Source organism: Lates calcarifer, linkage group LG12 (genome assembly GCF_001640805.2).
Source record: "Lates calcarifer isolate ASB-BC8 linkage group LG12, TLL_Latcal_v3, whole genome shotgun sequence".
In the NCBI taxonomy this organism is placed as follows: Eukaryota; Metazoa; Chordata; class Actinopteri; family Centropomidae; genus Lates; species Lates calcarifer.
Genome location: NC_066844.1, coordinates 15,419,379 through 15,435,016, shown reverse-complemented (window position 1 = coordinate 15,435,016; position 15,638 = coordinate 15,419,379). Strand labels below are relative to the sequence as shown.

Sequence of the window (15,638 nt, the reverse complement as noted above, 5' to 3'; positions counted from 1 at the left end):
GGAGGGCTGCTCCTTCCCTCTGGAGGGCCTCATTGAAGAGTGCTGGCTCCCTCCTGTCTCCCCCTCTCAGACTCCGGGACTTCGGCCAAGCCCGGCCGAGCAGAGTCGCTGGCTGCAGCAGCACACAACTCGCTGGAGCCGTGGCCTGTACACGGCCCAGCACCCACAGCACTATGCTACACACAGATGGCTAGACTGCTTATTGGCAGTCAGGCATTACATTTTCACTGATGTTCAGCAAGTGGATCGGGGGGTAGTGGGAGCCCCCACTCTGAAAATAGACACTCAGATGCAGTCCTCCAGTCCTGTATCCATGTGTGTACTGATAGTCAGTATTGAAGGTGCTAAGATGTAGCATGAACTGACGACAGAGTGCTCCAGCCACACAGAATAACAAAACAGCACCTATATAAATCCCTGAATAAATATTATTTCCAATTTGACCTGATCAAGCCTCTGGGGAAACCCCAGCAGATGAACCTCTACAGCAGTCCAGCAGATGTGAGCAGGGTGGAGGGTTCAGGGAGGGGTGGTAGTCCACTTTTAGCTCGGACTGTTTAATCGGATGGTTTGTGCCGTGGGTGTGTGAGGCCATGCTGAACTCAGTGATGATGACCTCAAATTGGCCCTAATCGAGCAGACTCATTAGTGGCTGGCTCTGTTCAAAGTTTCTTCAGCCCCTTTATTTTACTGTAATCGTCCAAATGGGAGGGAGAGACAGAATGACCAGCATAGGAACAGAGAGTGAAGGAGAGTCAAAGACAAACAGAATAAATGGGAGAACAGAAAGGGGGAGAGTGAAACAAGATAAACAAAACAAAGAGAAAGAGAAAGAAAAAGACGACGAGATGAGGGAGAAACAGAGTCGACGCCTGCTTCCTGGCAGCCTCAGCTGCGCGCACATCTGTGTGCAAAGGGTCTGAGCAGACCCCCACGTGTTTGCTCAGGTCGCCTGATTGCCTTTCCTTCCTCTTCTCTCTCCCACTAAAGACCCGCTGTCCTTCCTCTCACTCCAATCACCGCGGCCAAGAGAGAGGGCCACTCTGACAGACACGGGGAGCGAGAACGGCTCCCACTGAACCGGACTCATGACTCAGTATTTGCCACATAGAAATTTATAGAAAAACCACTGCAGCTACATAAGAGGTTATCTGGTTAAACAAGGGTGTGAATTAGGTTTTGTATTTGTTTTTTTTTCCGTCTGTGTGTGTGTGTGTGTGAGAGAGAGAGAGCATGTGGTAATGCGCATATGTATGACTGTGTGTGACTTGGGAGCCCTTTGCTGGAGTCTGCTGTCTGGGCACAATGGTCCAGCCTGGGGCCTCGGCTCCACAAAGAGGCCTTCTCTTAACAACGCGCCATCACAGATAGAGGAGGAGCTTGACCAAAGCATTACCACGCTTAAGGGATCACAGAGCTTTCCTTGATACATCTGATATCACTTATGATTTTAATAATCAAGCAGTCTTCATTAGAAGGAGAGTTTTGGTTAATGCTGTATGTTTACGTGTACATACAAGATATAAGCACAAGAGTGATCAAGACAGACTAAACTGAAGAGGCAGCGACGGATTTTACTTCAGTATTAAACTTTATTTCCTTTACTTTTGTGAGATGGAAAAATGATAAAAACATACAGCTCAGGGACTTTTTTTTTATATCTAAGATAGGTCAGTGTTTTTCTTTACATAATAACCATGAAATTAAAATCATAACAGTTTCCATGTGTCTTTGACGAAAGCTTAAAGAGTGAAAATAAATTATCGTAGCAATAATTATAACATCAAATATAACAACAATAATAGCAATTAAGCATTTATAAACACTTTATTTACTGTGTCTTTTTTCCATAAAAGTCCATTATTAAAAACAGGTGAACGTTGTGGTGGTGTACAATCCAGCATGTGAGGAGAGCACTGGTTCGTGGGTATTGTAGTCTGGGCCTGACTGGTTGGTAACCGAGGCGTACGGGTGCTGTAGCTGTTAGCCAGTCTTTAGACCTCCAGCACTGAAGAGTCTGTCTGTCTGTGTGTCCATAGCAGTTGTGGACGGCAGCCTTGGGATGGACAGGGTGCACAAATCTCAGTATATGACGAGATGATAATGAGGTGGAAACAGCGGTTCTTTTTAAGACCTCTCGTGAGTTTCCTGTTACAGGGTCATGGAGAGGCAGGTACCAAAGTGACTTAGTAAAAATAAGCAAAAAGAATGACAAGCATCTCCATTCACTCCATTCCTGCAAGCCTCAGTCACCCAGAGACTAAAAAGCCCCTCGTCACATTAGCTCTTCACAGAGTCCGCTAAAGTCCTGCTCTCTGCAGCGTCCCATCAGTGAGGTCAGGCATGACGCGACCTTCAGTCATTAAGTCCGACTGAAAGTACCTCCCCTCCAACCACTGTACATGACGCAACAAGTCTGCTCAGCTTTCGACGTGATGTGAAGGCCATTTAGTGTTAATGGCGATGCGATGGCTCCAACAGGCGAAGGAGTTCTGGGTCTGGAGGGGCCTCAGTGAGGCTCAGCCCAGACTGGCGAGCGATTGGAATGGTGGGGGTGACCGAATGAAGGGTGAATGGGCGTGGGAGTAGGCAGCATGTGTCCCGAGTGGCTGAAGGGGGGCAAGTGACCCATGTGGGTCATGTGGCTGGTGAGGCCGGGTGCACCGCCGAAAGGAGAGGCCTTGTCCTGCATGCACTTGGACAGCTCGTCGAAGCCGTCCCCTGCTCGTTTGTTCCTCTTGGACTTGCTGGACATCTTGCGGTTGCGCGTTTGGATGCCCTCTTTCTTCATGGTCAGGGGTCTGTTAACCTGTGGAGAGCGGCTCATTAGTTCAAGGCAAACCAGACACAAACTGCACAACACTACATTATAGTGGTAAAGAGTTACTTTGCTGTTTGTTACAGACTGTTAACCAGCTCATAATTTAAATTGTCACTGGGAATATGTCACATATTGCACTGCCAATTAGGATTTACATGCTTGTTTTTCATGCTAGCCTAATATGAGTTACACCAGTGTGAAATAAATGCTATAAATAACGAGCAGCTGTTTTGCATATATAGCTCCATTATAAGGCGAGTCAGGGGCGTTTTTTTTTTTTTTTTTAGCTTTTGTCTGATTCAAAACCAAACAGAACCGTCCTGGTCAATATGAATACATGGGGATGAGGACCAGGCTTGGGCTGAAAAGAGCAGTCTCAGACAAATCCTCATCAGTGTAACCGACGCCGTTACACAGAATGACAGTCCCACCCTGCTGTCTCTCCTGGGAGTAACGCCCCCCATTGAAACAACGATGGATTAATAAAAAAAAGGGCGACCGGTGGGTTCTGCTCGACAGGGTGAGCAGGCTTTGCCTCCACACTCTCACAGTTTCTCTGCTCCTAAATCGATACCAACTGTCCGCCCACTTGACCAGTTAACGACCAGCTCCCCTCTTATCCTCCTCTATCCTCCTCCTCCTCCTCCCCTCCCCTCTCCTCCCCTCCAAAAACTCCGCACTTGAGTTCAGTGTTGATGTGTGGTTTTTTTTTTTTCAGACTACTTACATTGTGCAGTTTAAAGTAAAGGCCGCAGGCGTTACACACCGGGTCTCCGTTCCCGTTGCGCCTCCACAGGGTGGTGGTGGTGGTCTGGCAGTTTGCACAGCAGGTGCCTGCACGTCTAGCAGCGGACTGCAGGAAGCAGAGAAAAGACATCATGAATAATGACCAACTGACGTGTTGTAGAGAGAGGTCAGCGCGGACACCGGGCTGCACAAAAAAACACTGAATATCACGGTTATTTAGACACCTATAGAAGGCTTATCATTTATCCATTCTCCTATTAAAGCCACAGCGCTGACACTGCATGCAACGAATCTGTGATTTCTGCCTCAGCACAAAACCAATAAGAGACAGAAAGTTTTTCTTAAATTAAAAGGCGGCACGTGGGTTTTCGTGAGGCTTCAACTTTAACCGCAGAACCATGTGCAAAGAAAAAAAAAATCAAAAATCAAAAGAAGCGTCACACAGACTGGAAAAATTACTTAACTCCTCTACTAAATCAATTGCATGTATGCAGACCGCTACAGCCATGATCAAATTTTCTAATTTGTGCAATAAGATATGGGGGCATTTTTGTAGAGAATGCTTTATTCTCTGTACATGTCTGTGGGTAATTATCATATTTAATTAATTAAAATAAGTACGCCGGCATTAACAAGTTAGAATAGAGGCCTTGTGTAAACCCTCTATTTATCCTGATCCACGGAAACTGGGCTACAAGTCGTGTAAGACCCGGTGTCCTGCCTGGCAGTGTGCTCCTGCGTCCATTGCAGATCAATTCTTCACACATAATAAGAAACATTAGCTTTACATGCAAGAACCCTGCGGCTCTTTGCTTCACAAGCAGCATCCAGGTTTTCCTTTTAATTAATTTCAGGTGGACTCTTTTCTATTGACCTGGAGAGCAACAATAACCCCGATCATTTTTATACGAAATAAAATACGTAACCCTATATTTTGAGAATTAAAAAAAAAAAAAGCCGCTGCGCATTAAGACTGTACACTGCCCACAGAGAATGACAAACACGAGAAGAACATAAATCCATTTATTTTCCAATGCCCGCCCCTCACGGTCTGTCTCTTCACACATAAGCGGCTCCTCCAGTGTTGTGATAATCTCTTTACAGTATATGTCAGTCTGGCCATAGAGAATGCAGCGCGCTGGTTGAGGGCGGAAACAGCCGGGAGCCTGACTTCCTTATCTGGGCCGGGCAGATATCCGGATAGGAAACAACTGGATGCCCCTTTGAACACAACTCTGAAAAACACTTGAGCTGAAAATGCAAAAGCTACAGCCACATGGGCCGAGCCAGTGGAAAATGTAATGGACTTTTCACGAGGAGGGACGACGTGGAGGTGGTCAAGGAACAACACGAAAAAATAGGATTTTTAAAAAATAATCTCTAGGTTTTTTTTTTCCCCCTGAATATCATTACCGATCGACTGATAGCGGCCCATTTATTGGCAAGTCAAATTACCAACTAACGTTAATGAAGACCATTAAACCCAGGCTACAGCCTCCACAATCATAATTACCCTGGCTAAATGATAAAGACCAGACCTTTTTTTTAAATTAAAGTTAAAAGGTTAAACCACTGCTAAACTTTTTATTGTTTAATTTTTCTAACACTGATTCGCAGTATGTCTCTATTATTGTTGCTATTGTCGTTATCATTATTATTAGTCGTAGTATTAACTATGCAACTCTTAAAAATAATAACAATAAATTTTATAAGCTGGGTGCTTATATTTATTTCTACTAACCAGTTAATATTTTTATTTGTGGCTAGTTACAAATTTCTATAACAAAGTGCCTGGATTTGTTTGTTTGTTGACGAAGCAACTACTAGTAAAAAAAAATGTAAAACACATTTTTCAACTGAATAGCAAAGAACTCAGGAGTTACTGTAAACCACAAAACTTTAATAATAATGACAGTAAGAGGCTATAAAAAGATAAACAATAATTCATATATCTCCTGTTTCAGGATAGATAGATAGATAGCAAATAATTTAAATACACAGATTCATAAACCGTTTTGGTGCCATAAAATAGATATATTAAGCCACATAGAAATTCATCCATACTCAGTATATGGTTGATGTCAGAAGTGGCTGTGCAGCCCCAGCGCAGTGGTACACCAACAACACATACGTTCTGTGTCCATGCTGCTTTTCATTTACTCGAGCATGGTGTTAACTAAAGCAGCATGGGCATTGGTATCAGAAACAGTATCAGGAGTACCAGCAATAATGATAGCACGAACAATGGCAATAGTAGCAGTATTGTAACAGGCCATGAAGGCGGATCATCAGGGGGTGAGAGGGACAAACAATTCCAGGAAGATCATAGGGAAAATATAACTTTCCTGGAATTGTGCTCCTGGCATCTGCTTTGTGCTCATATTTGGGCGCCTTCTCTCTCAGAGTGAGGTGACGGAGTGAGAACTCACCAGTCTACGTTTGGGCTTGATGAGTGGTCGGTTCTGGCCGTTCATCTTGTGGTACAGTCCACAGGCGTTGCACAGGTAGTGGCCAGTACCATCCCGTCGCCACAGAGGGGTGGAGGTGGCACCACAGTTTACACATTCACGGCCCTCTGCATATAAGTTCAAGAGGGGGAGAGAAGAAGAAATTTTATATAATTAAAAAATTCACCCTCTGCCAGAGGCAACGTGTAGCAGCTGTGCAGCCCAATCGGGCAACTGTACAGCGTTGAATGACCCTAGATGGCCCTGTAATATGAAGTCAAAATCTGTCTCACGATGGTGACAGTGTCCATATGAGCGTGCAGGTGCACCGAGTGTGCACGGCTGTCATGGACACAGACACCTCTATGTAAAACGATCCAGAGCGGGGAGGCCACAGACAGCCAGAACATGTCCAGAGGTGTCCAACAAGAAGAATGAGACACACCATCAAATTAGGACTACATTATTCATCAGCTCAGTGGGCACCCATGAGAGGAAACATAAGTGTGTGGTGGTGGTATTAAATGTGCCGGACAGTGTTGCAGTCTTTAATGAAAACCTTGCATGCCAGTTGCCTGCAATTAATAATATAGAAATGGTGATCAGTCCAACATTATCTTGGTGGAGTTTGTATTCTTCTTGAGCAGTGACTGGATCAGAAATAGCCCTCCCATGCATACCTCTCTATAAAACCTGCTTTTTTAGTTATTCCCACATGGTCCGCTCTCCCATACAGGTTTGACTGACTTCAAAGAGCCTGTTGCTGAACCGACCGATTCATTTAATTCAAGTATCCCTCTCTCCCTAGAGCATCCTCTCATTATTCCTGTTATAATGCTAGCGACACCCAAAGTCCCACCCTTGCTCAACAATGGAATGTGACCTGAGCAAAAAGCTATGTTCCTTTTGAAATGCATCTCGCCGCTTTTTTGTAACTCCCTTTTCATCCTCTTAAGTGTTTCGTAAGTCCAACAACCACATTAAAGCGGGGTCATTAACGCCTCAAATATTCATCAACAATGACTGATGTATTATGTCTTTTGCAATGTATAGTGTTGAAATAAGACCAACAAAAATAGGAAGATGAAAGCTGCATGAGAAAAGTTGGTGTAGAGAGGAGGAGGAGGAGGAGTTCTGGTTTGAGGCTAGTTCAACAGGAAGCCACACCACTGTAAGGTGTATGTGCTGACAGCTGAAATGTCATTGTGGCATTTTGTACAACAGTCAATCACCATTACTGGCACTGGACATCGACTTTGATAGATAAGAGTCTTTTTAATGCCGCAGCTGATATGTTTGTGCTACTGATTCAGGCACAGTCTGGCCAACTTCTTTTAAATGTCACAGTATAACATTTCTCTGCTACAGCAGCTCACATTCACTCAGATTATCAGCCAGTGAGCATTCTCCCAGGTGTGTTAAAAAGCACAGTGGAACAATGGGTGGCAATATCGATAATCGCACAGCAACATTTAGATCAACTTGTTAACAGTCTAAGATGTCTGTTGTTACTTTTTGTCCATTAATCCAAAGTACAACAGCTGAAACAATGTAGGGAAATTACAGAGCCATTACCAGACTGAGTTGTTTTTCAAACGTCTGCACATTAATGTCAGGCATAACGTCTAAATATTACTCCCAACACATGCAGAATATTGAATCAGGTGCTCCTCCAGACAGTCAGAAAATAGCCTGTGTTTTATTATAAACAATTTCACTGGCTTTGAGGATTTTAGGTAAGAGGAAAACCAATTATGTGCATGTTTAATCAGGATTACTCAATGCACTGGTCTCTGAGCCCACAGTGACAGTGTTATTAAACACGCTCTCATCAACACATAGATGCAGGTTTAACGTGGACTCTGTTGCACTCCACTTTGTGTCAGTGCACTGGGCCAAGGCCATGCTTAAAAACACAAACAGCAGGGCTCTGTCGCCTGTGCTTTGTTAGTACTGGGGAGAGCGGTGGGCGGGGTGGAGGTCGTGATTTGTTCACTTGGAGGTATACAGGATATGGCAGGAGCCAGGGCGTCGTGACTACTTCATTTTTTAAAAGTGCAATAAACGCCACATTTAAAAGAAAAACAAGGCAACAGCACGAAGAAGAAGCCATTTGACTGTCTGAACGCAGACCGGCGATAACAAGTTAGAGAGTCATTGAATAAGTTCGTGTAAAGTTCTTGTGAAATATGTTTGTTTTTTTTTTAAAGTTACATTCTTTAATCGCTGCTTAAACACAAATATTGCGTCTATTTTTTTTCCCCCAACCCAACGATATTTATGAATAATCAATTAGTTGTTATTAGGTGTAATCCCACTGTCTTTTCTTTCAAGTCACACTCGGTACTCCAGAAACGTATGATGGCCCTAACTGGACATTTAGTAAATAGTTGACCCCGATTAGTCTGAGGAGTTTCACCTATGCTTGATTCTTCTCTAAGTTGAACCCGTTTTAAGTGGATGGGGTTTACAAGAGGCGATGGGACACAGATAAGACGTGTCAGGACAGGTTTTCATAAGAGAGAAGTGTCCGATATGGAAATGAACACTCGTTTACAGCAACAACGCAGAAGTGTCATCAGCATTAAAGATAATTGCAAGAAAGAGATGACGATTAAGAGATAAATAAAATCTGAAACAAACACACACTCATGTAAACAAAATGTCGCAGTATATAATAACATTGTTACACGGTGACAAATAACACATTTATCTCCTGATGGCTGATTGAGTGTGTAACGCTTCACCGCTCAGCTGAATAAACCATAACCATTTAATAAGGCCTTATCAGTTTGATCTTTTCGTCTAGTGTGAGGGAGAAACTCAAACACAAGTGAGACTCACCTGAGCTCGATCTGGCTTTGCTTTTGCATTTGGGTGTAAAGCTGGAGGAGGACCCGCCGAGCAGGCTGCCGGGGTGGAAGAGACTGCCGCCGTAATCGTGCGGTGTATGCAGAGGGTAGGCCGGGTAGGTCGGGATGGGGTGATGCGTGGCCGCGGCCTGGCTGTTCATCGAGGCCAGGCCGCCGCGGAGAGGACTGCAGCTCTCCATTTTCATGCCGTCCGTCAGCGGCACCTGGTACTTGATCGACTCCTTCTCGTCCATCCTGGTCGAGGTGGAGGTCGGGGAGGTAGGGCCGGGGTCCGGGGACACGTCTTTCGGAGGGGTAGGGGGGAAACTGTAGAGATGCGGGCTGGAGTGGGACGCCGGAGTGAGCGACGACACCGGAGCCGTGCCGGTGTTGCTGCTGCATGGGTAGCCGGAGCCGGTGGGATGCAGGCCGGGTTTGCTGAAGTGACTGACCGCCCATGCGTTATGGTGGTGGGCAGCGGACAGGGCTGCTTTCCCGGGGTCCAGCCAGGGAATTCCGGGGCTGTGGATGAGGTGTGGTCGGCAAACCTGGTTCCCAGTGAGACGAGCTGAAATCCAAAATAATCTATTTTAATATATGTTTTACTTTAAAGCCTCTTAAACACGAACAGTCTTGCCACTAGTGTGCAAAGCATAACAAAACGACCTCACCTGATAAATGCTCTGAATTATTCACGTCCGACATTTAGTTGCAGATGTAGATCAAATACTAACAGATAATTTTAAAGGAAAAGCTTTTTTTCACAACTGATCAATTATCCAGAAAATGTTCTCCTTTAAATGACAGTAAACTCACTCATCTCAGCCTATCTAAGACAGAGGTGATAAAGGCCTTGTGACTGCAGTAAAACACAGTAAAAGTAGGTCCTTGTCAGGGCAGTATCTTTTCATCAGCTGCAGCTCTCGGACTAAAGATTGTTATTAGTAAATTTGCGGTTTTTATTTTATATCCGGGAAGTGCCTCTCGCTCTCTCTCGCTCTCTCTCTCTCCCTCTAGAACCCCTGCCCCAACAGAGAGGGGTTAAATGACATACTTCCCTTTCCTCTCGCTGTCATTTGCTAGAAATTCCTTTTATGTTGGTGAATCGGCCCAGAATTGTTAAGATGGACTTTTATGAGCAAATTACTAGGCAGCACATGAATTGTTAAGCTCGTCGTTTCTGTACTAAATTAATATTCTACTGCAACACGCACACACAAACAAACACAGTATTGATGCAAGCTCTGTTTGTTCACTGATGCATTATATAAAGTATAAATAACGCCTCAGTAAAATGCGCTCATTTTTCAAGCAAGTTTCTAATTTCTAATCACAGCTGATCAACAGCTTTAAGTGCGACTGTAAACTTTTCGCGCATCTTACCGTGTGCTTGGCTGTAGGTGACCCTTGCCCGGGAGTTGGTGTAGTAAGGGTTCCCTTGAGAGTCCAAGTGGTTCAGAAACATGTCAACTTCGTCCTGGGGCAGTAAAGGCGCCATGGGCTCCATGTAGTTGTGGCTCAGACTGTGATGGTGAGAGTCCGGGTGCTGGCCGTTCAGCACTGCATGATGGTGCGCCATCCACCGAGACTGATCGGCCGCTGCGACCTCCATGGCTGAGCTGGCCGTCTCCTCTCCTCTGAATGCGTCTCTGTGCGTTGGGCTACTTTTAGGCTATATGTTTACCTCCAGGTGGAAGTTAAATCCTCCTTACAATATAGTTCCTGAGCTGTGAAAAGTTTCGGCTTTGTTTATTTACTTCAGAAATAGAATCCTTAAATAACCCGGTCTCCTTCTTTCACCTCAGGGATACCTGCAATGAGACGAAAACAAAATGTTAATTCATAGACACGGTGGCCGCTCCTCCTCCTCCTCCGCGCAAAGAATAAGCATCCGTTATATTTTTATCTAATCATAGCAGCTGACACATTAAATAAACTTTGCACACGCAAGGCTCCTTGTGACCACAGGTCGAAAACAAAGTAGTGCACGGCTGACTCAGACTCGAAGCAATGCCATCCCATCTCCGCATAAAGAAAAAAAAAACGGACATGTTTCCTCTCGATACCTGTTGCAATTTCGATCAGCTGACGGCAAATACAGCTTGGATGTGTAAACCTCCTGATCCGTGCAGTGCTCAGGCTCATTAATGAGATGTGGCGCAGACTGATGCGGCTGGCGCCAGTAAATTCCCATATCAAGCCACGTGGGGCGGGGCCTCGGTCTGAGCCAATCACGGTCAACTGTGCCACAATTGGCTCGCTGCATCCCTACTCTCCCTCTTTCAATTTCCATTTCCCTGCACCGAAAAAACTAAAAGACTTATCAATCAGCAGTGTAATTTCTCGGGGGGTCTTTCTCTCTCATGAAGATCACAGTGAATGAGAAATCGGCCCCTGATAATCTGCTTTTTTAGCGGCAGTTATAAGCGTAAAGACAGACACTTAACATGGAGGGAAATTCATTTTCCACAATGTATGACTTAGCCTACTATTATAATTATTTAAAAATGTAATCATGGAGTAAGTCGCCTCCACCTGTATGAGCTTTTCTGCAAAATCTTCTAGAGGGTATAAACTAACTTAGAGGATTTTTATGGCTTTGAAGTGACGTTTAAATTTCGCACACCCCTTGATTTTTTTTTTTCCTTTTACCAGTTAAAGTTGCTCAATTGAGCTTCACATCACTAACAATAATTGTATGTGTTGTTTTTCGCATATGTCTGTTATGTAAATAAACAGAGTTTTCAGCACCTCTAAAACTAACAGAGGAGGAGTCGATTTATGACCCTGAAATTGGCCCCATTGTTCTGAGCGCCTAATTGTCTTTAATTAGTAGCAGGGCATTCCGCCTGTGAAAACAGAGGTTTTTGTCTCGGGAACAGGGCAGTCAAACACAGTTTGCATACTAAGGGGCGCCTCTTTTCTCAATTGGTGGCACAAGGGATGGGCGCAAGGCCTCACCTATGAAAACCAGTTGGAGATCATCAAGGTGTCTCTTAACGCCCTCATTCAGACCTCACAATACAAATCAAAACAGAAATCAAAACCCGTAACAGAGGCGAATTAATTTACTTTCATTATTGTTATCAATAGGTTATCATTTATTGCTGCTTGTAAGGATACAACCACATTTTGGCAGGTATGGATTAGGGACTAAAGGCTATGCCCGTAGGCCTACGTGCACTGTTGTTCTGTATGTGTGTATATGTGATTGACAGGGAATAAATGGGGGGGTGCTCGGAGCCCAGACTGGCCGCCACGCCGACGCCGAGACCTGACGTCACAGAATCCCAGTGGGTGGGTGGAGGGGGGGGGGGTGTTTGGGGCCGTCACGTGAGGCTTGTGCTACCTGGAAAAAATTCTCCAGGTAAAAGAGAATTAGTCGTAACTCCGCAATGCAGGTCATTAGGACAGCGATCCATGCTGTGATCTGATGTTATACCTACAGAATGTGTGTGCATCATCTCTGTGCCTGTGTGTGTGTGTGTGTGTGTGTGTGTCTCAGTCATCAGTCATTAAATTCACTGGCATGTTGCCAGGGGCAGTGAGTTGATGAGCTCAGCCCTTTGAGCTTGTCAACTCCTAAAATCAACAAATTAGTGCATGTGGGGCAGCAGAGGGCCAGCTACCTGAATAACTGACATTCCAGTGTAGAGATACGCTGTAGTTGGCAGGTGGAGTGAGAACATGCTTATGTTAATATGGAATTCATTGTACTTAAATAAATATTGTAATTCATCAATAATACACGTTTTTTTTTACAGTTAATAAAAAGAAGCCATTTTATGCTGCAGAATAACTGCTGTCACACATGCTTGAAGCAACAACGACTGCCTCTGTTTGAGCTTGAATGGATGACCAGTGATGCTCTTGTTCTTTAGGTCAGTAGTGAAAGGACTTTTTTTTTTTTCTTCTTTTTCTTTTTTTTTTTTTTTTTTTTTCTCTTAGCACTGTAACATTTCACTGTAGCCTGTAGTGGTCAGCCTGTGTGCCTGTGTTGTGTTCTGACTGTGTTAACCATTGGGCCTTTTAGATAGTGGGTCAGCCTAGCTGCTGCAGCATGCCCATTGTTGTTTGCATGTTTGCCAAATGGATTACTCAGCAGGATTTAGCCCTCTGTAATTTATACCTTCATTAATCCCATTTGTATCTGTGCTGGAACAAAAGATGGGAGAGGGTGACGGAGGGTTAGTGGAGAGGGTGTGGGGTGGTGGTGGTGACGGGGGGGGGGTGCTGTTGTGTTCCCTCTGTCTTTCTCAAGGACACAGCAGTATTGTTTCACCCAGGGATGCTATCCTAGACTGGAGAACACTATCCCTCTCACAACACCTCCTGCACCGGGTGAGAACTGTGTGCAACAACTGTATCGCTGTGCAGCCACAGTAGCTAATGAACAACAAGATTATCATTCCGATCCATGCTGTTATTAAATGGGATTGGCTTTATCTACCTGTTTGTTCCCATTGGGCACGGTCATTCATCATTATCCAGAGTGGAGGTGTGTGGCTGTGTGAATGTGTGTGCATGCTTGACTTTCTTGTGTGTGCGTGTGTATATGTGTGTGTTTGGGGGGGGGGGGAGTGTGAAGAGCCACAGTGGGGCTTGTGAAGATAAGCAGAGCCAGAGAGAAGAGAATGACACAAACCAGCTGAAGCATTATTGTCCCCTTTACTCACGGCTAATTAGATCGAGCCAGGGCACTGGGGGGCTTTATAGACACAAGCACCCAGACACAAGACCATATAACTGCTGAGAGAGGGGCCTGGATGCTGCTATGAGAGCACCACTCACTCCCATTTAAGCAGTTTGAGCTCAGAATAATAACATTTCAGAATAGGGGCAGGACATAACACATGGTCTGTCTATTAACAAAAAAGATTATGGAGCATAAGATGATTCTTAGCTTCACAGCCTAAACCCTTTTTGAGAGCTATAAATACAGAACATTTGTCGTGAAGTTCTCCATAGGACAATGTTTGATTTAAAAAAAAAAAAAAAAAAAACTGTCAGAGATGCATCAACAGCCCCTCAGCAGCAGTGTCAAAACCTGTTCATTCATTCATCAGCTGGATTCATTCATTCATGTATTTATTAAACATACACAGATGTTTGAGTTCTTGCTCACAGCTTTCACCCACAAACACTCTCCACTAACTCAGAAAGCTCCACACAATTGCTTCATGTTATCTGAATCACACACACAGTCTATATAAAGCCTTGTGCAGGCAATAACACAGGTAAGAGAGAGAGAGAGGAGAGGTCGGTGTAATGTATTGACTGCAGCTCCTGCATGCCTGTAGAGACCCCCAGCCCGCCCCTGTCTCTGCTCCACCATTGTAGTGATGTGACTGCTCTTTCTGCAGATGAAAAGGGATTGCTCCAGTCATTATGCATTTTAAAGCCGTGACAATTGAATACTTTTGTCGTCACTAATATCACGCTGATGATACACTAATCCATTTCGTGATCGAGGGTTTACAGTATTCCAGGAATACAGCACCTTGCCCACGGCAACAAAGTGGGCCATTATTGATAGTAGTATTTACGTGCCCGCGTGATTCATTTTTAGAAATACTGTACGTCTGGTGGGCGCAATGTTTTTATTAGTTGGCGCATTAAATATTTAATTTTGGACATATTTTTTTTTAAAATTGTTTGGTTATTTAGAAAATAACAGAGGCGACCAGTCTGAACATAAAAAGAAAAGCAGCCTGCCAGTGAATATAACCAAAGTATTTCAGCCTAACACCGCATCTTTGCAATAAATAAGACTGATTACTGATAGGATCCCCACAGTTAATTTAATGCCGCTTTCACTGGTTGAAGGTTTGTACAGTTAATAACCGGATAGCTGTGAGGGACTAAGGCAGGATATGAAAGTAAATATTATTGACAAAGCGTAAAACCAACATCTTTACTCAACATTCATGGGAAGTACAGCTCAAGAAATGTCGCAGAAAAATTATTTATCGTTTGTTTGTTGTTGCTATAATAATGTTAATAGCAATCTATGATAACCTAGAGGTTTTTCATAATTATTATTACCTGCCTATATATTTGTATTATTTATTTTTTAAACGCAAAATAATTTTTCCCGCAGAATACTTAAAATGCCAGATAGTCTAAAAAATACAATTATTAACTGACCTGCTCCACTCTTCAGTGAAAAGAGTGGCTGCGCTTTCAGAGTCGAACCGGAGAAAAGTGGGTCCATCTGATCCACAGCGCAGCTTCGGCTCCTCTCTCCAAGATAACGGCGCAAAAAAATAAAAGACCGATGCGGAAAAGACGTCCAGGGGAGCCCCGCGTTTTAAAGATAATGTCGAGACAACATGAAAGAACCGGTGGCCCGTATGTAGCCGCTGATCTCTGTGTCATCACCTGGCAGAGAGCGCTCAGTCTCTTCCCCCCCTCGCTCGCTGTATCCAAACCTCTCTGAATATGAGCAAAAAACTTCTGCGGCCGTATGAGAGGCTGCAGCCACACAGCAACGTAATGGCACGTCAGCCAGCAGCCTGTCTTCCGGGTCCCCGTTAAATAGACAGAAACTGGCAGCAATACCTGTTCCCAAGAGGTGATCAATAGAGATAAACCTGCCTCTGACAGAGAATCGCAGCATTTTAGCGTTATTTTTTTTATTAATTAGATATATACATATATATATATATTTTTTTTAAAAAAAGGTCCTCCAGGTCAGCTTTCAGCTACAAAACCATCTGACTTCAGACTTCTTAGTGTTGGATATTATTTAATTCAGAATTGCACACAACG

General features: G+C 44.2%; 1 protein-coding gene across 3 annotated transcripts; it reads right to left on the bottom strand.

Moving 5' to 3' along the window:
* Positions 1–1,572: 1,572 nt before the first annotated feature.
* gata2a (GATA binding protein 2a) lies at positions 1,573–15,325 on the bottom strand. Of its 3 annotated transcripts, none has more exons than XM_018680074.2 (6): positions 15,015–15,325; positions 10,251–10,678; positions 8,860–9,435; positions 5,998–6,143; positions 3,549–3,674; positions 1,573–2,809 (listed from the first exon to the last, which is right to left on the bottom strand). In XM_018680074.2, the coding sequence occupies exons 2-6, from the start codon at positions 10,477–10,479 to the stop codon at positions 2,510–2,512; spliced, it is 1,377 nt and encodes a 458-aa protein (XP_018535590.1). In that variant the 5' UTR covers positions 10,480–10,678; positions 15,015–15,325; the 3' UTR covers positions 1,573–2,509. The 3 variants fall into 3 exon arrangements, with proteins under 3 accessions (XP_018535590.1, XP_018535588.1, XP_018535591.1); XM_018680072.2 differs by lacking the exon at positions 15,015–15,325 and adding an exon at positions 10,934–11,215; XM_018680075.2 differs by lacking the exons at positions 10,251–10,678; positions 15,015–15,325 and adding an exon at positions 9,539–9,807.
* Between the last annotated feature and the right edge of the window lie 313 nt (positions 15,326–15,638).

Bases quoted from the DNA above. Each gene is read 5' to 3' on its own strand.
- gata2a (XM_018680074.2), bottom strand. From the start codon at position 10,479: ATGGAGGTCGCAGCGGCCGATCAGTCTCGGTGGATGGCGCACCATCAT. The intron at 9,436-10,250 runs GTAAGATGCGCG...TTTGGATTTCAG, and splicing joins CACCTACAGCCAAGCACACG to CTCGTCTCACTGGGAACCAG. The intron at 2,810-3,548 runs GTAAGTAGTCTG...CGCTCTCCACAG, and splicing joins TTTACTTTAAACTGCACAAT to GTTAACAGACCCCTGACCAT.